Genomic DNA, 24,823 nt, shown 5'->3' with positions numbered 1-24,823 from the left:
CCAACATCGCCATCCTCAGAGTTTGATTATGTTGTTGTCACTTTTGGATAATTTAAAAAAATAATGTCAAAGGAATACATTCATCCTCACAGCCTTTCATTGAATCAATGTATGCTTCTTTACAAGAACAACCAAAACCTTAAAAGTCCCCCTTAAATTTATTTGCACTTTTAAAAATGTTATTGCACCTTTTAAACTGTATGGACCAAAGCATTGGAACAGATAAGTGAAAAGTAAATTAATTCTACTGTATATCTAGAACACCTTCCACTCTTCTAAAAAAGACTTTCTACAACCTGTTGTAGTTAGTTCTTCCTCACCAAACTCCTTTAAGCTTGCCTTTATGAACATTGTTTTGTGCAGTGGGAATAGAAAAGTGTCTTTTTTTTAAGCGTTTCCACAAAGTTGGAAGCTTTAGCACATCATTGCTAAGATGAAGAATGAAGATTTGGGCCATCCAAGCAGCCTCTCATTGGTTAACGTCCATATTTTGGTTGATGTGCGCTACAAATGCAACGGCCTGTTTCTTGATTGGATTAGCAAACGTTGTATATTATAAAGACTCTTTAGCAGTTTATCTTGTCTCAGCATCCTCCAAAATCTTAAACTTCTTGTCGCCTGGAGGAGAACTTTGTTCATCCACCATAGATGAGCTATTATAGCTTGCAGTTGTCAGTATTTTGAGTGTGTGGGAGTGTTGCCGCAAGGCTGTGAAAAGATTAACCGACGACATTTCAGGGGTGGATAGTGTTGACGTGCTGAAATTGCGTTAACGTGCAGGAAGCTCCACTGCACCAGGAACTACATCCACCTCAACCTCTTCTTCTCCTTCATCCTGAGGGCCGTGGCCGTGCTGGTCAAGGACGACATCCTCTTCAGCCGCACCTCCGCCTGCTCCACTCAGCCATCCCTGGTGAGACACTTCAATAGACACACATCCAATATGATATCAATCAACACATTGGCGACAGAGGCAAGGAAAAACTCGCAATAAGCAACAAACCATCAGGAGTTTTCCCTGTTTGGGTTCAAGTTTTGTGTTCATGATAGGGGTGTAACGGTACACAAAAATGTTAGTTCGGTACGTACCTCGGTTTATAGGTCACGGTTCCGGTTCATTTTCGGTACAGTAAGAAAACAACAAAATATAAATTTTTTGGTTATTTATTTACCAAATTTGTAAACAATGGCTTTATCCTTTTAACATTGGGAACACTATAATAATTCTGCCCACGTTAATCCACATTAAACTGCCTCAAATTGATGCTCAGATTAAATAAAATTACAAAACTTTTCTTCTACATATAAAAAGTGCAACATTAAACAGTTTCAAGTCAACTCATCACGCTTAATTACAGCATTTGGGAAGCCTGTAGTTGATTTTTATTATGTAAATGTTATATTTTTATCAACATGTGATAGCAGGGACCCTGCCATTCAAAACTAGGATGCTACATTACTAATGATTAATGTAACTATAGCTGAAAAAATGGTACAATAGCAATAGGAGAGACTACACACACACACACACACACACACACACACACACACCGCAAAATGAGCTAACGTTACGCTAAAAGCTAATTAGCCTTCACCTCAAGCCAGGACTGCGAGCGAGCTGAGCTGCAGTTTAAAGGCCTACTGAAAGCCACTACTACCGACCACGCAGTCTGATAGTTTATATATCAATGATGAAATCTTAACATTGCAACTAAGGCTGCAGCTAACGATTATTTTTCTATCGATTAATCTATAGATTATTTTTTCGATTAATCGGTTAATCTATAGATTATTTTTTCGATTCATCTATAGATTATTTTTCCTTTTACCGATTATTTTTTTTATTCAAAATGAAGATGAAAAAATAAATGTAGGCCAGTTTTTTCAAAAGGCATTGCTTTTATTTACAAAAAAAAAAAAGTATGGCCACTCAGTCAACATTGACAACAACATGACAAAATATTCTGTAACAATGTAAACATTTAAAACTTTTAACATTTAACAAAATTAAAAGTAGCTTATTTGCTTTTTAATGTGCAAATATAAAAGTAAACATCCAGTGCAAATCGTAATATTCTGCAATAGTATAAGCATTTCAAAAGTAAAAGTATTGCTTATTTTGCTTTAAAATGTGCAAAAATAAAGATAAACATCCAATACAAAAAAGTGCCAATCTAAATATTCTGGAGCACTGTAAACATTAAGTATTGCTTTTAAAATGTGCAAAATAAACATCCAGTCCAACACAGTACACAATAACCAATTCTACTCATTCCAGTGAGTGACTAACAGTTGTAATGAAGAAAGGTTAGCATGTCTACATGCTCTGGTTCTTTTCTTGTTTACAATATTCCCAGCAGCTGAAAATAAGCGCTCAGAAGGGGTCGATGTGGCTGGAACTGAGAGCTAATTACCGGTAGCCTTCACCTCAAGCCAGGACTGCGAGTGAGCTGAGCTCCAGTTTATATTCCTAGAAGGTCAACGGGCTCATAGTAGGGATGTGCGTATCGATCCTGTGGTATCGATATATCGATACTCACACGCTACTCATTTGGCATCACTTTTCTGAAAAAAGTATCGATATAAACCAAAAAACGGCGTGTGGGGGGTGCAAGCATCACTTTCAGATGTTTTTGATGACTTACTTAACTTACTATGTGCTGGGACACCCCTGTACCTGGCAGAGTATAGAGCTGGCCCAGTCACGTGACAGGAGACAGCGAATGAGCGTCGTCAACGTGCAACACACACACAGCCAGCCGACAGCGATGCAGCCAGGCATATCCAGTGTTGTCCAATTGTTGACTTAAAACAGGTATTGTTTTTTTGTTTTTTTAGTAATGTTTACTGAATATTTGCTTGAGTATTTAAAACAAGATAAGAAAGGGATAACATTTAGAGATTCTTCATCTTTGCATTAGTTTTATTTTTTTCCAAGAAAATCTTGAAATATATGATTGAATGTGATTTTGGTTTTAATCTGTAACATCATTTCTTACATTTCGAAAACATTAACCTATTTCATATTTCATTAATTGCTAATTATATCACAAACTTTAAAAAATAACTGCAGCTTCTTGCGATTCGGATTTGACAGTTAATTGGAAAGCCCTAATATCTAATTATTATTATATATAATATTTAATTTATTTTTCATATTTGTTATTTATTTTAATTTTACTTTTATTATATATTGACCATAATAAATGTGGTATAAATGGTCTGTATTTGTCTTGTGATTTGTCTTAAATAATAACAATAGTAATAATATTTTTGACTGACAAAAATTGCCAATAAGAAATTAATGGTATCGGTATCGATGAAAAGGCAAGATAAAGTATCGGTATCGTATCGAATCCTAAAAGTGTGGTATCGCCCATCCCTAGCTCATAGTGATGTTACTAGTAGTTGACTGGGAGGTGTTTATTATCATTTGGGGAGAGTCTGCTGCCTGATGCTCACCTGCTAAACACCTATCTGCTCCACGCTGAAGCGCTGACTACATGCGCTCTGAATACACACTGCTGATTGGCTGGTAACGTTTTGAATACGCACTGCTGATTGGCTGATAACGCTTTGTATAACGCTTTGTGTGTACCAATCAGATGGTTGTGTGGGTGGGACAATGCTGCGTGCTGAGACAGAGGCAGCCGCAGAAGGAGCGAAGCAGCTTGTTAAGACTTTAGCAGCTAAAGTTAGCTTTAGCTTAGAAACTCGTTCGGTACACCCCCGTACCGAACCAAAAGCCCCGTACCGAAACGGTTCAATACAAAACACGTACCGTTACACCCCTAGCAGATACAAATGACACATTCATGTTTTTGTGTAATGATGACAACGTATACTCGCGCGGACGATTGACTAGTTGATGGTTTTCTTTTCAAATGCTCGTTCATAGCCGTTGTGCTGCCTATGCTATGATAGGCCATTTACGCTCGACACAGTGTGCATACAACAACATTATTAGGCCGTGTATTGAAATACTCCCACACTTTTGACCACTTTTGGCGTGATTTTTTCCCCCTCGCTCGCACAGTCTGCTTTGCGCTCCGCCATGACGGTAGTGTGACGTAAATATGCGACGCGTCGACGCACAAAAACGGCGTCGACGTATTTACGTAACCGATGACGTCGACTACGTCGACGCGTCGTTTCAGCCTTAATTGCAACACATGCCAATACGGCCGGGTTAACTTATAAAGTGACATTTTAAAATTCCCGGGAAATATCCGGCTGAAACATCGCGGTATGATGACGTATGCGCGTGACGAAGTCCAAGTAACGGAAGTTATGGTACCCCGTAGAATCCTATACAAAAAGCTCTGTTTTCATTTCATAATTCCACAGTATTCTGGACATCTTTTGCAATTTTTTTAATGAACAATGAAGGCTGCAAAGAAGACAGTTGTAGGTGGGATCAGTGTATTAGCAGCGGACTACAGCAACAAAACCAGGAGGACTTTGTTGGAGCGCTAGCCACGCTAGCCGCCGACTTCACCTTGACTTCCTACGTCTCCGGGCCGCCAAACGCATCGGGTGAAGTCCTTCGTCCTTCTGCCGATCGCTGGAACGCAGGTGAGCACGGGTGTTGATGAGCAAATGAGGGCTGGCTGGCGTAGGTGGAGAGCTAATGTTTTTAGCATAGCTCTGTGCAGTCCGGTTGCTAAGTTAGCTTCAATGGCGTCGTTAGCACAGCATTGTTAACCTTCGCCAGCCTGGAAAGCATTAACCGTGTATTTACATGTCCACGGTTTAATAGTATTGTTGATTTTCTATCTATACTTCCAGTCAGGGGTTTATTTCTTTTGTTTCTATATGCAGTTAAAGCAAGATGCTATCACGTTAGCTCGTAGCTAAAGCATTTCGCCGATGTATTGTCGTGGAGATAAAAGGCACTGAATGTCCATTTCGCGTTCTCGACTCTCATTTTCAAGAGGATATAGCATCCGAGGTGGTTTAAAATACAAATCTGTGATCCACAATAGAAAAAGGAGAGTGTGGAATCCAATGAGCCAGCTTGTACCTAAGTTACGGTCAGAGCGAAAAAAGATACGTCCATCGCTGCCTCTCAAGTCATTCACTGTAACGTTCCTCATCTACGAATCTTTCATCCTCGCTCAAATTAATGGGGTAATCATCACTTTCTCGGTCCGAATCTCTCTCGCTCCATTGTAAACAACGGGGAATTGTGAGGAATCCTAGCTCCTGTGACGTCACGCTACTTCCGGTACAGGCAAGGCTTTTTTTTATCAGCGAGCAAAAGTTGCGAACTTTATCGTCGATTTTCTCTACTAAATCCTTTCAGCAAAAATATGGCAATATCGCGAAATGATCAAGTATGACACATAGAATGGATCTGCTATTCCCGTTTAAATAAATAAAAATAATTTCAGTAGGCCTTTTAAATGACCAGAAATGCTATATAAAACATTCACAAATGTCACAAAACCTAATACACTGAAAATTAATACACCGCAGTCAAATATTTTATACAATAGGAAAATAAACAATAAATTAAAACAGTACAGACAAATAGAATAAAGTTTTGGGAGCAACAGAAACATACCTGTATGAAATACACAGGAAACACACGAGTCTGCAGCACACCAGTCTAAAATGGAGGGGAAACTTCAATGAAGTGCCGCAGCCACTGTGTGTGAGTGAGAAGTGCTACCGAACAGTACACTAGCAAAACGTTTGCTAACACACTCAAACTCTGAGCAAAAGAAGTGTACATGAACATGTCAGCAACATTAGCAGCACAAGAGTAACTTATAACCTCGTTTCACAATTACATTCTCTTTAAAACACGAGAGCAGAGAAAAACACTCACCTCCTCACGGCATGTCTCAACAGCAAGTGAAGAAGACAACGTCACTACCGGAAGTAGGTAGGACTTCAAAATAAAATGACAAATGCTCCCAAAACGAACTATTTGCTGAAAAAATTACTAAATAAAAATGACAATTAATACAATAGAGCAATTAAATAAAACGTGAGGGAATTTTGGTGGAATGCATAACATATATATTATATACCTGCTACACTAGTAGTTGACTGGAAGGTGTTTATTATAATTTGGGGAGAGTACGTTGCCTTATGCTCACCTGCTAAACACCTATCTGCTCGACGCTGAAGCGCTGACTACATGCGCTCTGAATACGCACTGCTGATTGGCTGTTACCGCTTTGTGTGTAACCAATCAGATGGTTGTGTGGGTGGGACAATGCCGGGTGCTGACACAGCGGCAGAAGAAGCAAAGTAGCTTGTTAAGACTTTAGCTTAGAAACTCGTTCGGTACACCTCCAAACCGAACCGAAACCCCCGTACCGAAACGGTTCAATACAAATACACGTACCGTTACACCCCTAGTTCATGATGACGCGCACTTGTCCTGTAATGTACAAATGCACTGAAGTGACGTAAAGAGTGTTGAGTGGAACATGACGGCCTACAAAGTGCTGATCCATCTGATGAGATTCCTGATGAGTACCACTTAATACCCAACAAACCCAATGATAAGCATCACAGCCTAATTAACTCAGCACTGTTCATGCGTCATAGGTGGCGTGTCGAGCCAGTCTGGTTTTCCTGCAGTACTTCATCATGGCCAACTTCTTCTGGCTGCTGGTGGAGGCCTTGTACCTTCACACGCTGCTCGTGGTCATCTTCTCGGAAAACAGACACTTTGTGGTCTACATGTTTATCGGCTGGGGTACGATTCTTGTGTTCTCCTCAATACCCTATCAAAGTGATGTAACGTTGTGCCTTTTTGTTCTGTTTTTGTCATTTTTGTTGCACTTTTGGACACGACCGGTTTTTGTACTTCACCGAGAATGCTAACTGGTAGCAAACAATAGAGAGGTGCATGTGGTACTGTCGCTAGTCATGATGCTCGCTGGTCAAAGGCAAAGCTGCACATTTGTAGAGTTGGTCTGCGTACTTTCACACCTCACTTTCACGGTGGTCGTAATGCACACTCCCCAGACTAGTGGAGGTTCCTCGCATGTCTGGATCTCCGCTCCCACGGCCAATGTTCCCTCTAATGCAGTGGTTTTTTAACCTTGTTGGAGGTACCGAACCCCACCAGTTTCATATGCGCATTCACCGAACCCTTTTTTAGTGAAAAATAAAATGTTTTTTTCTTTAATTTAATCTTAATTTATAAATATTAATCATGAAATTATGTTATTATTTTAAAGAAATACTAATAAAGATACTGTATATTTTACAAACAGAAAGTTACAGGAATGTACACATGATCCCATATTTACATCTCATTGTGCAACATGTGAATCTTTTAGTGGAAACTATCTGAAAGGGGTACAAATTATTTCCAAAGCAGGAACCCCACCCAGACATACAATACTAGTACACAGCTCATGAAAAACAATATGTTTTGTTACTGTCATTGTAAGTGGGCCAAAACACTTATATTAGAAAACAATCTCATGGAAATGACTGCTGTCATTTGATAATAATAATAAAACATTTAACTTGTTATTTAGTCAGGTTTGGGACAGGTGTGCTGCTGGTGTTGCCACAGTGCATGTGCACGTCTGATGTCGCTCACATGTGCTTCACTGAATGCTCAAGGAGTTTTTACGTTTGCTCACGCATATGGAAAATTAGAGAGAACATTGTTTGGGGGTATCCATAATACGTCGATAGGGAGAAGTTTTTATTTACACGATAAGTCAGGTGTGTCTTGACCTCCGCGGCGGAGGCTCCGCCGAACCCCTGAGGCCGACTCACCGAACCCCTAGGGTTCGATCGAACCCAGGTTAAGAACCACTGCTCTAATGTGTCTGAGCAAACGCAAAAACTCCCTGGGCATTCAGTGGAGCACATGTGAGTAACATCCAACGTGCACATTGTGGTCATACCAGCATCACACCTCTGCCATACCTGACATCATAACAAGTTAAATGTCTTATTATTATTAGACATTTCTATGAGATTATTTTCTAATAGAAGTGGTTTGGCCCACTTACAATGAAAATAACAATACAAATTGTGTTTTTCATGAGCTGTGTACTAATATTGTATGTCTGAGTGGGGGTCCTACTTTGGAAATAATGTGTATCCCTTTGAGAGATCACATTTAGTCCCCCTTAAAACATTCACTTGTTGCACAATGACAGGTAAGCATGGGATAAAGTGTACATTCGTGTAACTTTCTGTCTGTAAAATACAGTCGTGGATAAAAGTTTACATACACTTGTAAAGAACATAATATCATGGCTGTCTTGAGTTTCCAATAATTTCTACAACTCTTATTTTTTTGTGATAGAGTGATTGGAGCACATACTTGTTTGTCACAAAAAACATTCATGAAGTTTGGTTCTTTTATGAATTTATTATGGGTCTACTGAAAATGTGACCAAATCTGCTGGGTCAAAAGTATACATACAGCAATGTTAATATTTGGTTACATGTCCCTTGGCAAGTTTTACTGCAATAAGGCGCTTTTGGTAGCCATCTACAAGCTTCTGGCAAGCTTCTGGTTGAATGTTTGACCACTCCTTATGACAAAATGGGTGCAGTTCAGCTAAATTTGTTGGTTTTCTGACATGGACTTGTTTCTTCAGCATTGTCCACAAGTTTAAGTCAGTACTTTGGGAAGGTCATTCTAAAACCTTAATTCTATCCTGATTTAGCCATTCCTTTACCACTTTTGACGTGTGTTTGAGGTCATTGTCCTGTTGAAACACCCAACTGCACCCAAGACCCAACCTCCAGGGTGATAATTTTAGGTTGTCCTGAGGAATTTGGAGGTAATCCTCCTTTTTCATTGTCCCATTTACTCTCTGTAAAGCACCAGTTCCATTGGCAGCCAAACAGGCCCATAGCATAATACTACCACCACCATACTTGACGGTGTCCCTGGGATTAAAGTCCTCACCTTTTCTCCGCCAAACATATTGCTGGGTACTGTGGCCAAACAGCTCAATTTTTGTTTCATCTGACCACAGAACTTTCCTCCAGAAGGTCTTATCTTTGTCCATGTGATGTCAGAAATTATTAGAAACTCAAGACAGCCATGACATTATGTTCTTTACAAGTGTATGTAAACTTTTGACCACGACTGTATATTTTTTTATTAGCATTTCTGAAATCTATTAACAGCATTTCATGATTAACATCCATTAAATTGATAATCCAATAAATGTGTGGTGTTGTAGTTGTCCGACTTTTTGTGTGGCCATAAACGCATCAGTGGCTTAGTGTCACGAGTGCGAGCGAGCGACTGCTGTTGATATGACAAAATACAAAGAGTTGGTTTTGGCCTGGTTTGTGTGGCAGATAATGACCAGTTTTGCTAGATAGTAGTTTTTTACTAATGTTTTTGGTGTGGTTACAGCCGACAATAAACAGCTTTGCTCAATAAAGTGATCAATGGTTGTTTTAATAATTGTACAGTCCTGACGAACATTGTTTTTCTGTTGTGACCACCTATTGTCACCTGTCACTCACAGTGCATTGCAAAATTATATGTTTATTTTGTTTAGAGTTCAGAGTGGACTATATTTTGGGCTCTGCATAAATTTGCTGTGCGCACATGGCACGTGAGCAGTGCACCTTAGAGGGAACGTTGCCCACAGCAAATACTTTGTCTTTTGTGAATATTTGTAATTGATAACAGAGTAAATGTAGGACACAATAAATATTCATGGCCTGATCATCTAAGATCCAAATAACAAGTGCTAAATAGCGTGTGCAAACTATAAAATTGTGTGTACTTGATAACAAGTGCAAAAGCAGTGCAGACCGCTATATTTAGATGAGGATTTTGTGTGCACTACCTGTCACCGTGGAGAAACTAATTTCCCTACACATTGATGTCATCATGCTCTTCAACCTGTGGTGTTTTGCAATGTTGTTGAACATGCAGCACACATCTATAATCTGTACCAACTTTTCTGCAATATAGAAATACACACCAGACAACATAACCCATTCTTAGCATGCAGACAGTGCGCTCTGGGAGACCGCAAGGCTAGTGTTTTCTGCCGCAACATCAGCAACGTCTGCTGTGGGGCACTGGAATGATCCAGAGGAAAGAAAATGCTTCTTGCATTGGTGTTCGTGTGTCTGCTATCTCCAAATCAGTCTTAACCCTTAGATGCACGAGTGACTGTAGCCTACACTCTTCCACAAGTGGGTCAAAAATGACCCATGTTAGAATCAACGTGTTTTCATGCCATTTGTTGTCATTTTGGTGAAGAATTATCACTTGTATAATATTTTGTAATATATTTAGGACCACACAAGAATGATTTCATGTTTGAAATATCTTTATTCTTCACTTTTCTTCTTCACAATTTAAAAAATAATATATATATATATATATTATATCATCAGTGATAAAGAGCTCCCATGCATCTTTTGGTGAGACAGTGGTGCTACGCCCTTGTGCAGGCCCTGACCGACTTCTGATGATATTATTGCTCTGTGTTCTACCCTGGGTGGGAGGTAACTCGCTCCAGTAAGAGCCCTTCCGACTCATTCTGTTGGACATGATACTTTCTTCTTCAGAGGACACCGAGAGGAATTTTCTGAGTCAGATTGATCCTGTTCAGTTGGATTTCCAGGTGGACGACTGCCACTGCCACCTGGACAATAGTCTGGGTCCTCATCATCAGAAATTTCAGACTCGGAGTCCAACCCCGTTACTGCCTCTCCATCATCCAGCATCTGTAGGACCATTTCAACTGTGTATCTAGCAGCCATGACACCTTGATGAAGAAACATGAGAGTAATGTTTTCAATAGATCAATACGTAGCACTCACTTACACACACATACACACTAAATACCATATAGTAATGCTAGCTAGCTAGTGTTAGCTAGTTGTAAAGTAGGCTAATTTATTGATGAATAATACTAACTCTTTCACACGCACAAAAACAATACAAATAGTAATGTTAGCTAACTTAGTTAGCTAGCTAGTGTTAGCTAGTTATAAAGTAGGCTAATCCGTTGATAAATAAAAGCAGTGAATAAGTCATGAAAGACACACACACACAATACTATATGACAATAATACTTACATGTATCAGCTCTTGCTGTGTAAAATAGTCTTCCTGAAGGGTCAAACTTCTGATATAGTCCGTGTGGTCCACAGTTAATTCATTCCAGACAGCCACAGCTGATAAGAATTGAAGGTTCCCATTGGATTCCAAAGAAAATGCATGCGGGTCATTTGTGACCCACTTATGGAAGCTTGGGGTAGTAGTACAAAAACTACAATTTCTTAAAATTTTTAAAAGGTAAATTAGAAATGTAAATGGAATTATGTCAAAAACATGTTTTTTGAGGAATACCTGGAATATGAAATGTTAAAAAATTTTCATTACAAAGATATTTCAAGAAAACAACCTCACCGGGTCATTTTTGACCCACTTATGCATCTAAGGGTTAAGTATTTTATCAGCTCAAAAGTGGAATTGCTAGTGTTGCGTCCGACCAGTCTTCCTCTCTGAGAATAAAACACACTAGTCAATCCCAAGTTATTTTGGATAGACATATATGTTGAGTAAGAAGGACCACCAAGACAGAACAGCAATATTACCAAGTTGATATGTTTAGCAGGAGGAGTTGTGACGGCACAGAACCACAAGGCTGACGCGCGCTCGGACCGTGACACAAGTTTTACTAAAGCTTTAGGAGACCAGCCCTTACAATGCGATAATAGCAGCATCAAGAAGCGGTCTAAAAATCAAACGGAAAGAGTCAGCTTATTTAGTACGGAAACAGCCCCTCCCACCCAGAAAGAAATACAGCCTTTTTGTTCTAAACCGATAAGTACATTATACTCCCAGCAGACATTCCAAGCCTTCAATGTGAAACACAGAGTTCACTAACGAGCATAAGGAAAAAACACAAAGTGTACACATGAGAAAATATTAACTGCTTTAAACATGACTATGGATAAAGAAAGAACACTTAAAAATATATGCATTATCCACACTAGACAGAAGATATGACCAATATTCCAATTTTTTAAATATTTTTAGTTCGTTCCAGACGAGCTAAATATAGACCCAAAACAGCAGCCACAGAGTGTTTAAAGCTTGATAAATCCCATTGTGAGTGTTCAATGATTATATTTGCATATCCTCCTACTACTGTGGGCTTTCTGATAATGAGCGTTGGTTGATTCTCCAAATACCCTACATGATTGCGCTCTCTATTTTGCTTAATTAAGAGAAGCAATCCTCTCTACAAGAGCTTAGTAGATCAGCTTGCAATCAAGGTTGCACATGTTTTAATAAAAAGACTATTTTAGTACATCAGGCTCTTACTGTGTTTCACGTTTAATGTGTACCACGTGGAAATTCAGTATGCCTCTGTACCGAACATAAGACTACCAAAAAATCTGAATATGAAGATGTTCACCGTTACACTCCTGGGGTTGAATTCTTGTTAAATTTCAAGCTTTATTTATATAGCTATACTATCGCTAAATTGGCAACACTGATCCCTCTTCCTTAGTTTTCTTATTCTCTGGCAGACCAGACGCATATGAGCTGTCTTAAAATGCGGAAGTAGGAAGCATACTGCCACCAACAGGTAGCGCCAAATCTATTTTTGGCGGTCCAAATTTATGGGGATGTATGGGAAACACTGGCCAACAAGGTGACAAACAACCCACACACCATGCAACCTAGTGTAAGATAAATAGTGCATTCATAGGTGAAGTTTATTTCACCGGTGCCTCACCTGAGTTTGCTGCCCTGTATTATATTGGGAAATTAATCAACTCAGCCATTTTTTCTTAAGATTATTTTTTTAAAGGTTGAATTCATACATAAAAATACATTTAGAACACAGATCAACAGATAAATATTTATTTTAAGTTATCATTGTATGTTTAGAGCACCAGCTGCTGTACAACTTCCCTGTTGTGTTTTTTTTCATGTTATTATTTTTATTCCGATGTTATTGTCTTTTATTTCTTTTTTAAATTCCCTTGTAAGTTATTTAATGTTGTTGAAAAGTTTTGCCAATTTTGTTTACCACACTGTATTTCTCTAACTTTTAGACAGTACCAACTCTTTTTAAATCTATTATTCTTTGTTATTCAGTATTTTTAAAGTGCAACTAAAATAAAGATGAGATAGAAAATAATTGAAATCATGTATTGTCATAGTTGTGCAAAGCAGTAATTAGGATTATTTCAAAAGTTCAATGCTAATAATACAGCATATATGTTGTGTGTTGTCGACGCAGGAATCCCGGCAGTGTTTGTCTTCACTTGGGTGATGATGAGGATTTATCTGGAGGACACGGGGTGAGTGAGGGACTTTTGAGTGATGATGACGATAATGATGTGATTCCAAACATCATTTGTTTGCATCCACATTTTGTTATGTTACAGCGTTATTCCAAAATGGAATAAATTCATTTTTATAGACATTACCCCATAATGTGAAATGTTGTTTTTTTTTTCAATTTTGCAAATTTATTACAACTAAAACCCTCAAAAGCCACATGTACATACATATTCAGACCCTTTGCTCAATACTTTGTTGATGCACTTTTGGCAACAATTACAGACTCAAATCTTTTTGAATACGATGCCACAAGCTTGGCACACCTGTCTTTGGGCAGTTGTGCCCATTCCTCTTTGCAGCACCTCTCAAGCTCCATCAGGTTGGATGGGAAGCATTGGTTTCTATCCAGGATGTCTCTGTACATTTCTGCATTCATCTTAGTCTACTCAGACAGAGTGACTAAGAACCCGATGGTCACTGTCAGAGCTACAGCATTCTTTGGTGGAGAGAGGAGAACCTTCCAGAAGGACAACAATTCACCAATCAGGCCTCTATGGTATAGTGGTCAGACAGAAAACATTTCTGAGTAAAAAGTTTGCCAAAATGCAACTGAAATACTCTCAGATATTGAGAAACAAAATGTTCTACTCTGATGAGACGAATATTGAACTGTTTGGTGTGAATGCCGTGCATCATGTTTGGAGGAAACCAGACATCACAAGGCCAAAACCATCCCTACTGTAAATCATGGTGGTGGCAACATCGTGCCGTGAGGATTGTTTTCAGTGGCAGGAACTGGGAGACTCGTCAGGATAGAGGGTAAAATGAATGCAGCAATGTACAGAGACATTCTGGATGAAAACCAATGCTTCTCATCCAACCTGAGAGAGCTTGTGAGGTGCTGCAAAGTGGAATGAGCGAAACTGCCCAAAGATAGATGTGCCGAGCTTGTGGCATCGTATTCAAAAAGACTTGAGACTGTAATTGCTGCCAAAGATGTATCAACAAAGTATTGAGTAAAGGCTGTGAATAGCTTATTTACATGACTGAATACAAGATACTCTGTGCAGGTTTTTTTTTCCTTTATAAAGTTCAAAACATGGCATTATTGTGTGGCATCATTAACTGCCACAATGGTTGTCATGATCGCTTCAGAAAAAAAAACATTTGGGTGAGATTTTTCTTATTTCCAGCATGAAAGCAAAGCCGATGGAAGTCGGGTTATGAAACTAATAAAGTAGTTAACAGGAAATTAACAAGTAGAATAATTAGAGTGTGGAAAGAGAAGGTGAATAGCCTGCAAAGCAACATGACTTTATGGCCATCACCTGGTACATGTTGGTGTGTTCACGGCATTTTCACACGAATACGTTTGAACTAAAGACTATTTTATTCTGTTGCACACATAGCATTTAGTAGAATGTTAGCGTTAGCTAAGCTAAGTTAAGCTAGCTGCGAGTTACAAACAACCAACAGTAATACCCCCATTCATAAATCAATAACTGAAAAGACTTTGAATATATCCCACATTATTGCATACTAGGGCTGTGAATCTTTGGGTGTCCCACGATTCGATTCAATATCGATTCTTGGGGTCACGATTCGATTCAAAAACGATTTTTTTTTTCAATTCAACACGATTCTCGGTTCAAAAACGATTTTTTTCCCGATTCAAAAGGATTCTCTATTCATTCAATACATAGGATTTCAGCAGGATCTACCCCAGTCTGCTGACATGCAAGCAGAGTAGTAGATTTTTGTAAAAAGCTTTTATAATTGTAAAGGAAAATGTTTTATCAACTGATTGCAATAATGTAAATTTGTTTTAACTATTAAATGAACCAAAAATATGACTTATTTTATCTTTGTGAAAATATTGGACACAGTGTGTTGTCAAGCTTATGAGATGCGATGCAAGTGAACACTATTGTTCTTTCTTTTAATTTTTATAAATGTCTAATGATAATGTCAATGAGGGCTTTTTAATCACTGCTATGTTGAAATTGTAACTAATATTGATACTGTTGTTGATAATATTCATTTTTGTTTCACTACTTTTGGTTTGTTCTGTGTCGTGTTTGTGTCTCCTCTCAATTGCTCTGTTTGTTGCAGTTCTGAGTGTTGCTGGGTCGGGTTTGGTTTTGGAATTGGATTGCATTGTTATGGTATTGCTGTGCATTGTTTTGTTGGATTTATTAATTAAACATTTTTATATAAATAAATATGAATAAATAAATTTAAATTTAAATTTAAAAATTATACCAAAAAAAATATCGATTTTTAAAAAATGAGAATCGATTCTGAATCGCACAACGTGAGAATCGTGATTCGAATTCGAATCAATTTTTTCCCACACCCCTAATGAATACATATTTTGAATCCAGTTTGTTGCTCTATCTCACAATACCGCTGGTTGAGTACAGCCATGTAAACAAAACCCACGTCCAGCAACAATGGCTACCCAGCTCCCATAATGCATTGTGAAATCCTGTGCCGTCTCTAGCCCTATACTTATGTACATGAGTTTTTTTGTTTTACTCTTTTTATTTGAGGGAAAACTACTTTTCACATTGCAATTAAGGGGTATTGTCTGTAGAATTTTGAGAAGAAAAATGAAATTATTAAATTTTTGAATGTGAATACTTTCCAGATGCACTGTATGAACAGCACATGAACAAAACAGTGCTGGGATTAAAGCGTGACCATGTTGTGACAAGACATGCAGCACAGTTCAAAGGTCACGTAATGGGATTTACGCGATGATCTTTTTGTGCGCTTTATGACACTGCAGCGTCTCTCTGACACGCCTCACTATGGTGACAGCCTCAGGCATGTCCAAAGACAAAAAAGCAACACAAGGAATGGGAAAATGCCGCAAATAAAAAATACTACAAAACATGCACCTGGGGATAGGTTGATTGGCAACACTAAAAATTGTCCCTAGTGTGTGAATGTGAGTGTGAATGTTCTATATCTGTGTTGGCCCTGCAATGAGGTGGCGACTTGTCCAGGGTGTACACCGCCTTCCGCCCGAGTGCAGCTAGGATAGACATAAATAACTTACTGGTAGCTTGGCTCATGTGGTGAATTATACCGTGTACCATTTTCTTATATGATTGTGAACAAGCATGTATTTGTATTTGGTCACAGAATCCTTTAGAGGATTATCCTATTAGGGAAATATGCCCTTAGATAGCTTCGGGTGCAGATGTCCATCACAGCTCTCCAGAGAGGGGTGGCCCTTGCCCCCAGGACATTGGGGAACTTAAAGGATAGCAGCAGTTGGATTTTAGGTGGAAGTGTAAATACAATAACGACATCTGGTAAGAGCCCCCCCCAGGTGTTGTCTGCATTTGTACAAACAAACTGGGTGTTGTCCAAACTGGCCGGCCCCAAGGCTAGAACTACAGAGAGTAAGGGTCTTTGTGTCAAAGGTATTTAAGGACCGTGGTCCGAGAGGACAGCAGAAGAGTAATCAGGCCCATACACTCTTTTTCCTGGAAGCTGCAGTTCCAGTCTGAGCCTCGCTGAAACAAATATAGCTTGTTTGACGATTCCTCGTTGGCGTCTTCTTGGCTCATCACCCATCACACAGTCACTCAGTCCTGGGAGAGTGGCACGATCAACAATTATACAACACTCACTTCTTGATAGCCTTACTAACTTCCCAGTAGCTCATCAAAAGGGAAAAGTCTGATGATGTCCACTCAAAAGTTCTTGGTGGTCAACTTCCTCCAATTTCTTCATCACTGCATGACGGGATGGAGAGGGTCTACTCTAAATATCAAATGTATATTATGAATGCTTAATGTTTTCAGATGCTGGGAGAGGAACGACAACCCGATACCAAACTGGGTCATCAATGGACCCATTGGACTGTCTATCGTGGTAGGTGCCATGTTATTTTTCTTTATCCAGGTGGAACATCACAATCATCCTACAAAATTCTCGTCCATGTTGGTCGTTCCCGTTTTAAGACCAGTTGTACTGTTCAACTCCTCTTTCAGAACCCAGTCAAATCGTTCTTTGTGAGTTTTTTGACTCTGCGTGTGGTCTTCCAGGTCAACTTCATGCTCTTCATCAGCATCATTCGGATTCTGGTACAGAAGCTGCAGTGTCCTGACGTGGGCGGCAATGAGCATTTACAGTACGGGTCGGTACCTTTTACTAGACGTACTTCTCGGGCCAGGCCGACACAATAGAGTCAGCTAAATTGTTTCGGACTAATACCAGCGCAGCAAGCAATAAATTGATGCGACTTGTCACTGACAAAAGAGAGGGAGGTGGAGCCATTACCGGCTTCTAATGTAGAGACAGAACCTCTGTGAGGACATCTTTTTATTTGGAAATGAATGTTAGAACCTTTTATTGTCACAAATACATACCGTATTTTCCAGACCATAGGGCACACCGGATTATAAGGAGCACTGCCGATGAATGGTCTATTTTCTATCTTTTTTCATATATAAGGCGCATCGAACTATAGGGCGCATTAAAGGAGTCATATTTATTTATTTTTTTGTAAATGTAAAACACTTCCTTGTGGTCTACATAACATGTAATGGTGGTTCTTTCGTCAAAATGTTTTTTTTTGTGTTTTTTTGTCATACAAAAATACAATCATGTGTGCTTACAGACTGTATCCCTGCAGACTGTATTGATCTATATTGATGTATAATGTAGGAACCACAAATATTAATAACAAAAAGAAACAACCCTTTTGTGCGAATGAGTGTGAATGAGGGAGGGAGTTTGTTGGGTTGGTGCACTAATTGTAAGTGTATATTGTGTTTATTATGTTGATTTAATTTTAAAAAATGTAATTAAAAATGTAAAAAAAAAAAATTTCTTGTGCGGCCCGGTACCAATCGATCCACGGACTGGTACCGGGCCGTGGCCCGGTGGTTGGGGACCACTGTTCTAGATTTTCAATGGAACACATAAAATGTTGGTGTTGTGTACTTGAGTCATATTGCAGTCTACACTTATCTCTAGTGTGTGAGATTGCCATCATAGTGCAGTTTACACATGTCTTATGTTTGACTGCCATCTACTGGTCACACTTATCATTACACCATGTACCAAATATAATTGCTTCTAGGTCGGTAAGCAAAACCAAAATTATTCCGTACATTAAGCGCACCGGGTTATAAGGTGCACTGTCGAGTTTTGAGGGAAAAAAATGATTTTAAGGGCGCCTTATAATCCGGAAAATACGGTACATATATGTACTCCATTCGTGACACACTGGAAACTTGCTCAATGGCAATGACTAATAGAGCACATCAATGCAATCCCCAGATCACATGCAAATATGCCCCATCTGTGGCTGCTAGAATTACAGGCATGGCTTTAGAGCAACCTGATTAGACAACATTAGGAATGTATGTTTCCTTTGATAATTCAAGTTTTGATGTGTTTCTATTCCAGGAGGTTGGCCAAGTCCACGCTCCTGCTCATTCCCCTTTTTGGGATTCACTACGTGGTCTTTGTTTCTCTCTCGGAATCCATAGCCGAAGACTACAAGATCTTTTTTGACTTGGCTCTCGGATCTTTCCAGGTGCTGCTGACACTTTAAGTGTGTGTTATTGGTCATTTCTATCTAATGTATTGTACTCTGAATATTTTTTTAGGGTATGGTGGTTGCCATTCTGTACTGTTTCCTAAACAGTGAGGTTAGTATCTTATAACATGTAAAAGAGACATAAACACAACAGAACAAATACCCAGAACACCTTGCAGCCCTAACTCTTCCGGGCTAGAATATACACCTCCGCTACCACCAAACCCCGCCCCCCCCCAAACCTGCCCACCTCAACCGACGCGCGGGGGGGGGGGGGGGGTTTGGTGGTAGCGGGGGTGTATATTCTAGCCCGGAAGAGTTAGGGCTGCATGGGATTCTGGGTATTTGTTCTGTTGTGTTTATGTTGTGTTACGGTGTGGATGTTCTCCCGAAATGTGTTTGTCATTCTTGTTTGGTGTGGGTTCACAGTGTGGCGCATATTTGTAAGTGTTAAACTTCTTTATACGGTCACCCTCAGTGTGACCTGTGTGGCTGTTGACCAAGTATGTCTTGCAGTCACTTACGTGTGTGTACAGATGCCAAATTCAACATGTGACTGGGCTGGCACGCTGTTTGTACAGGTTGTAGAGGGCGCTAAAGGCAGTGCCATCACGGCACGCCCTTAATATTGTTGTTTGGGTGAAAATCGGCAGACATTCGAGAGAATGGTTGCCCTGAAATTCGGGAGTCTCCCGGAAATATCAGGAGGGTTGGCAAGTATGACGCTGTCAAGCGGCATTCATATAAAACTTGCGGGCCGCACTAACATTAAATGTTCATATTAAGGTGCGGGCCGCAAAATAACGTCTCGCGGGCCGCAATTGGCCCGCGGGCCGCGTGTCTGAGACCCCTGATATAGAGTGATTAGATCGATATTCTTATTTTCTCAAAATCTTTTTTATTGTTTTTGTTAATGTTTACTTTTTAGAGAATAATTCCCTTGACACAGGAGGACTTTGAAGGGAAAAAACAAAGAACATAAACGAATAGTAAATGGTAGTTTTTGTTTAGTTATTGTGTCCTATTGACTTTGATCAAAACATTGGAAGTAATAAAAGAGAATAAGGAACTACTTTAAATATTGTGTTGATACTGTTAAACTGTCAATAGCGCTCACCATAAATAAAAGCATTTACAATTAATACATGTGATTGGTAATGAATAGGACTGATATCGGTATCGGCCAAACTCACTCATAGATGATCGGAATTGGCATTATAAAACCTTGATCGGAGCATCCCTATCATAGCAACCCATTCATGGTGCTCCATCAAACAGATAGATGAGAGCTAAAGCATATAAAAGAAATACAAAACACACCTTCTTATTCAATAACACGATATGTGTGTGTGCAGGTGCAAAGTGAGCTGAAGAGGAAGTGGCATAGCGTGTGTCTAAATTGTCATCTGAACAGGGCCCAGCGCCTAAGCAACACTTTGGCTTCCAGGAACGGTTCTGAACACATGGTGCAGTTTCAACGCACGTCTAGAACTCAGTCCATCCTGCAGTCAGAGACCACTGTGCTGTGACGAAGACACCACAGGGAGCTACGTCGTTTAAGTTAAAGAACCGACCTGCTGCCTTGAAAGTGTAGACCATGTAAGGTTCTCACTAAAAATCTTCATGGAGGTCAGTTGAATGGGGTCAGCCTAAGTTATGCTGTATTCATTTACGAGTGACTGACGAGTGTATGAATAACAACAAGTTACTTCACTTCATACGGACATGGACGCATGCAGAATGCATTGCACAGCTGGCAACAGGTGCCTTGGCGGTTAAGTCTTACCAATCACACTTATAACACTAGAAGTGCTTTGGACCAGACATCTGAGGAAGCCACCTGTGAAGCCACCTGAGAAAACAAACCCAAAGACTGCAGGAGTGCAACTATGTAACAGTGAAAACTATGAATATTTTTCCAGCATGCCTTTTGTAGTTGTGATTTTGGTTCATAGATGTTTCTTCATTTTTGTATTGGGGGGGAAAAAACTAAAGAATGATTATGGTAGATTTTGAAGTCATTTGAAGGCATGCTGTCTTTGTTGAGCTTTTATCGTATGCAAGAAACTATTCATAGATTTTTAAAAAAACAAATCCTGTTTATTTGAGTCATAATAATGAAGATATGTCATACGTTTATCAGTGGAGAGAAAAAAGTGTTGGCTTAGGACGGTACCTTGTGGAACACCAGCATTCAGTTTGTTTGCTCTGCAACTCTTGAGTTGAAGTGTTTCATTTGAAGAATACATTAGTGTATATGATGATTCAGCCTTAACAACACTGTGTATTATAAATCTGTAAATATGTATGTATCCTCTCATGTCTTCATTGAACCTTCATTTGCGTGCTAAGACGCCATGAACATCACGCCATGATAAAAATTATCTTTTCAAACGTCGTTCTGTGTCCGGTTCAATCTGTCCAACATGCTCCGAGCGATCGCATGACCAGGCCTATGATGCAAAGAAGTCAGCCATCTTCTTGGAAGTACCTCTTAACTGGCTCTGCGTTACATAACAGAGGCGTTCATGTGTTGGCTGGCTAGTAATCTGTAGAGGGACTTACCATTTTCATAACGAAATCCATCTGCAGGCTTTACAATGGTTTTGTAAGATGCTGTAAAGTTTAGATTTTGAACACACAATGCCACGTGTTTTGTTTTGTTTTACTTCTACCTCCTTCGGGGATGACAGAATGTGTCAGTCAGTCTGAGTCGTCAAACAGGAGAAACACTTGTCATCAGCGCTCGAAGGAAATAAACACCTTTTATTGGGCGGTGGGGGGGAGGTCGATCACACTTTCACTTCTTGTGAATAACTAATCCTGGATTAAAGTGAAGGATTCTGATGAAAGATATTTAAAGCTAATTAAGCAAATACAACACATGGAAGCTTTAATTGGACACATCCATCAATCAATCATCCATCCATCTATCTATCCATCCATAAGTGCCGGAGGATCTCAGTGTCCGTGAGGGTTCGTTAGGTAAAGCAAATCTGACAGATAAGAAAGCCCAATACCATAAAAAAAAAAACATTTATAAACCATAAGAAGAACCTTAAAAATTATCCTGAAACACACGGGGAGCCAATGCAGAGATTTTAAAACTGATGTAATGTGGGCCCAGCTTCTGGTCTTCCTCAGAACAATATCAATGCTTGTGCGGTGGCCAGGGCTGCCAGTCCCTGCGCTCCTGGACTGATAGACTGATGAGAACAAGTATGACGGACGGGACCGCCGCTCTCCAGCTCCCTAGGATGACCGCTTCGCTTCTACAGGGAGGCAGACCCCAACACTGAACAGGACAACGAACTTCTACGGCGACTCAGCAAGACGAGGAGGAGTAAAGTTTCTTTCCCCCAGTCGAGGATACCCCGCCAACCAGCCGGGAAACGTGATATATCTGGCATCGTGGCCTAGACACCAGCTCCAGCATCACCGGGGCCTTCCGAGGAGGAAACCTCCATACTTTCACAGAGTCATTATGCTGTTTATGACCCAACTGCAGAGCAGAGCGCTTCGTATGTGCGAGAGAGCATTGAAGGTACTGAACTTTATATTTTGATAGACTCTGGTTCCTCAGAGTCCTTCATAAGTGCAGATTTTCGCCAGTCCATCCCTGCTCTGCGACGGCAGCCCCTTAGCGCGAATATCATCACGGCTCGGGCCGTAAATGGACAGCTACTGGACAGTCTAGGGACAATAACTGCCACACTGCGTCTGGGTAATCAAGCATGGCAGCATGTTTTTCATGTACTACACATGTCCACCCAGACTGCCCTGCTAGTCCTGGACACACCACACTCTTTTGGATTTTCCCCGTGGTAGGCTGCAGCTATGGGGCAGCTATGAAGCATCAAGTTGTTAACAAATAAGGATTTGATCCCGGTATGTTGCAATGTATCGCTCACATCGGCCCTGACGCTGCCCCATCTTAGTGAGATGCTGGTACCAGTTCGCATCTCTCCCTCAGGGCCTTTAAACACTCTCCCTAAGTTTATTGGGTATCTTGAGCCTAATCCTTAGAGTAGGAGTGAGTGTATAGTGGCCCACACCCTTACTCTGGTAGAAAATGGTGTCACGACGGCCCGTTTGCTTAATCCCACAACCCAACCTTAGGGGTCTCCCGTGGCAGGTGTGTATTGTGTATTTGGATGATGTGTCGATATTTAGCTCTACCTTTGAGGAGCGCTTGGCCCGTCTGCGAGAAAGGTTTTTGCATATTCAGGCAGCTGGCCTCAAGCTTAACCCAAACAAATGCCACCAGGCCCGAAACCACGTCGATTTCCTGGGTCATGTTGTTTCCCGCCAGGGACCGCAGCCAGACCCCAGAAACACAGACAAGGTCAAGACTTGGCCCATACCACTAAAGTGAGAGCTTTCTTGGGCCTGTGTTCTTATTACAGACAATTTGTGAATTAGCTCATTGTGCTGTCCCTCTGTATCACCTAAAATGCAAAGATGTTCCTTTTGAATGGACTACTGACAGTAATGTGGCTTTTGAGTATTTGAGATCAGTGCTGTCGTCCGCTCAAGTAGTTGCTATACCAGATTATGCTTCTCCTTTTAAAGTCTACACGGACGCATCTATGGAAGCAGTTGGGGCGGTGTTGGCCGAGAATAAAGATGATCATGTAAGGGTGGTAGTGTATGCCAGTCAGTCACGTACACACACACAGAAACGTTGGTCTACCTTTGATAAATAGTTGTCAGCTGTAGTGTGGGTTGTGCGGCAGTTTAGGCATTACATTGGATCATGCTCACTTACCATAATAACTGACCGTAAACCTCTTTTAGGACTAGGTGGCATGGCTATTGACAAGGATCCATCTGGGAAGAGAGCCCGGTGGATATTGGAGATGGACCCATTTAACTGGGTCATTCAATACAAAAAAGGGTAACACCACACAAATGCTGATTTCCTCTCGTATCATGTGTTACATGCTGAAAAACGTATTTCCCTCAATCAAATACGAATCCATTTACTGGAGCTCTTTGGTCTATGTAAAAGTTCCGTTCCGTAGAGTCTTGTAAGTCGGGTTTTAATGTAGGTCTTGTACCTAAATGGAAATCTAAGTCAGTCACACTGTACACAGAACAAATAAAAAATATAAACCCAGTAATAAAAGTGGCCATATTTGGCAGGGTCCTAGTGCTAGACCTGTCTCCATAACATTGTTCTTGGACAGTAAAAAACAGCAGGGGTTCAAAACTAGCAGTCTTGCTGTTCCTGTTAGACTATAATCATCTGCAGTCTTCATGAGGATTAAACAGAATGTGTATTGTGTGTGAGGTCTTCAGTCATGTTCACGCACAAAGACAACTATAAGTATATAAACGAGGTGCCCGCGTGTCAATGGATGTCATGAAGTTCGCGGGTCAGTGGTTTTTTTGGCCGCCGTGCAAGCAGAATGATGTGCTAGTGCCGCCATGAATGCATGGTGGACCCTGCTGCTTTGTCCCCCTTAAAAGTGTGCAGGGGCACTCTTAAGCATCATGTAGGAACGCAAGAGCATCGCTTGTTTTTCTCACAGAATCTTATGGTGTGAAACCACAGCATTGTCAACTTAACGGCTAACCTGCTGAATACTTCATGGAGAGGACATATGTTCACATGTGTGCCGGCGGGAGTCACACAATGATCGTTTGTGTTCATGTCCGTGTCAAACAAGTGTCAGAGGCCCTGGAGCAACCTCACTAATTACGACAAAGCAAAGCACATTGGTCCACACAAATGTATGAAAAATAACACCAGTCTGTACACCTTAGACCTAACATTCACATTTCATTTAATTCTTGTGTTTTGTGCTCAACATGACTTTTACAAGGTTGCACATTAGACCGGCATTTAAAAAATATTTTTTTTAAATATCACAACAGTGAGAGATGGTGTAGTTAAAGGGTAACTGCACTTTTGGAATTTTGTCCATCATCTGATATTTTTTTTAGTATTTATAGGCAGAATAGATCATATCCCAATT

At 40.2% G+C, this 24,823-nt stretch overlaps 1 protein-coding gene and 1 long non-coding RNA gene across 4 annotated transcripts in view; one reads left to right on the top strand and one right to left on the bottom strand.

The window, feature by feature from the left end:
- vipr2 (vasoactive intestinal peptide receptor 2) overlaps positions 1–21,289 on the top strand; it is a 54,961-nt gene extending 33,672 nt beyond the window's left edge. The window contains exons 6-13 of one of the 3 annotated variants that reach the window (XM_062023096.1): positions 781–913; positions 6,565–6,715; positions 13,236–13,296; positions 17,098–17,167; positions 17,341–17,432; positions 18,710–18,839; positions 18,913–18,954; positions 20,257–21,289. In XM_062023096.1, the coding sequence (XP_061879080.1) occupies positions 781–913; positions 6,565–6,715; positions 13,236–13,296; positions 17,098–17,167; positions 17,341–17,432; positions 18,710–18,839; positions 18,913–18,954; positions 20,257–20,301 (724 nt within the window). In that variant the 3' untranslated portion in view covers positions 20,302–21,289. Of the gene's footprint in view, positions 1–780; positions 914–6,564; positions 6,716–13,235; positions 13,297–17,097; positions 17,168–17,340; positions 17,433–18,709; positions 18,840–18,912; positions 18,955–20,197 lie in introns of all 3 variants that reach the window. The other 2 variants (XM_062023095.1, XM_062023094.1) reach the window with 2 other exon arrangements.
- Positions 65–5,858, bottom strand: LOC133631069 (uncharacterized). Its single transcript, XR_009821390.1, has 3 exons — positions 5,834–5,858; positions 5,567–5,611; positions 65–921 (listed from the first exon to the last, which is right to left on the bottom strand). It is a non-coding gene; the product is annotated as an uncharacterized LOC133631069 (long non-coding RNA).
- Positions 21,290–24,823: the final 3,534 nt, after the last annotated feature.

This window comes from Entelurus aequoreus, linkage group LG16, assembly GCF_033978785.1.
Source record: "Entelurus aequoreus isolate RoL-2023_Sb linkage group LG16, RoL_Eaeq_v1.1, whole genome shotgun sequence".
In the NCBI taxonomy this organism is placed as follows: domain Eukaryota; kingdom Metazoa; phylum Chordata; class Actinopteri; order Syngnathiformes; family Syngnathidae; genus Entelurus; species Entelurus aequoreus.
Note: the sequence above shows the minus strand (reverse complement) of the source record. Positions and strands in the feature narration are given on the sequence as shown.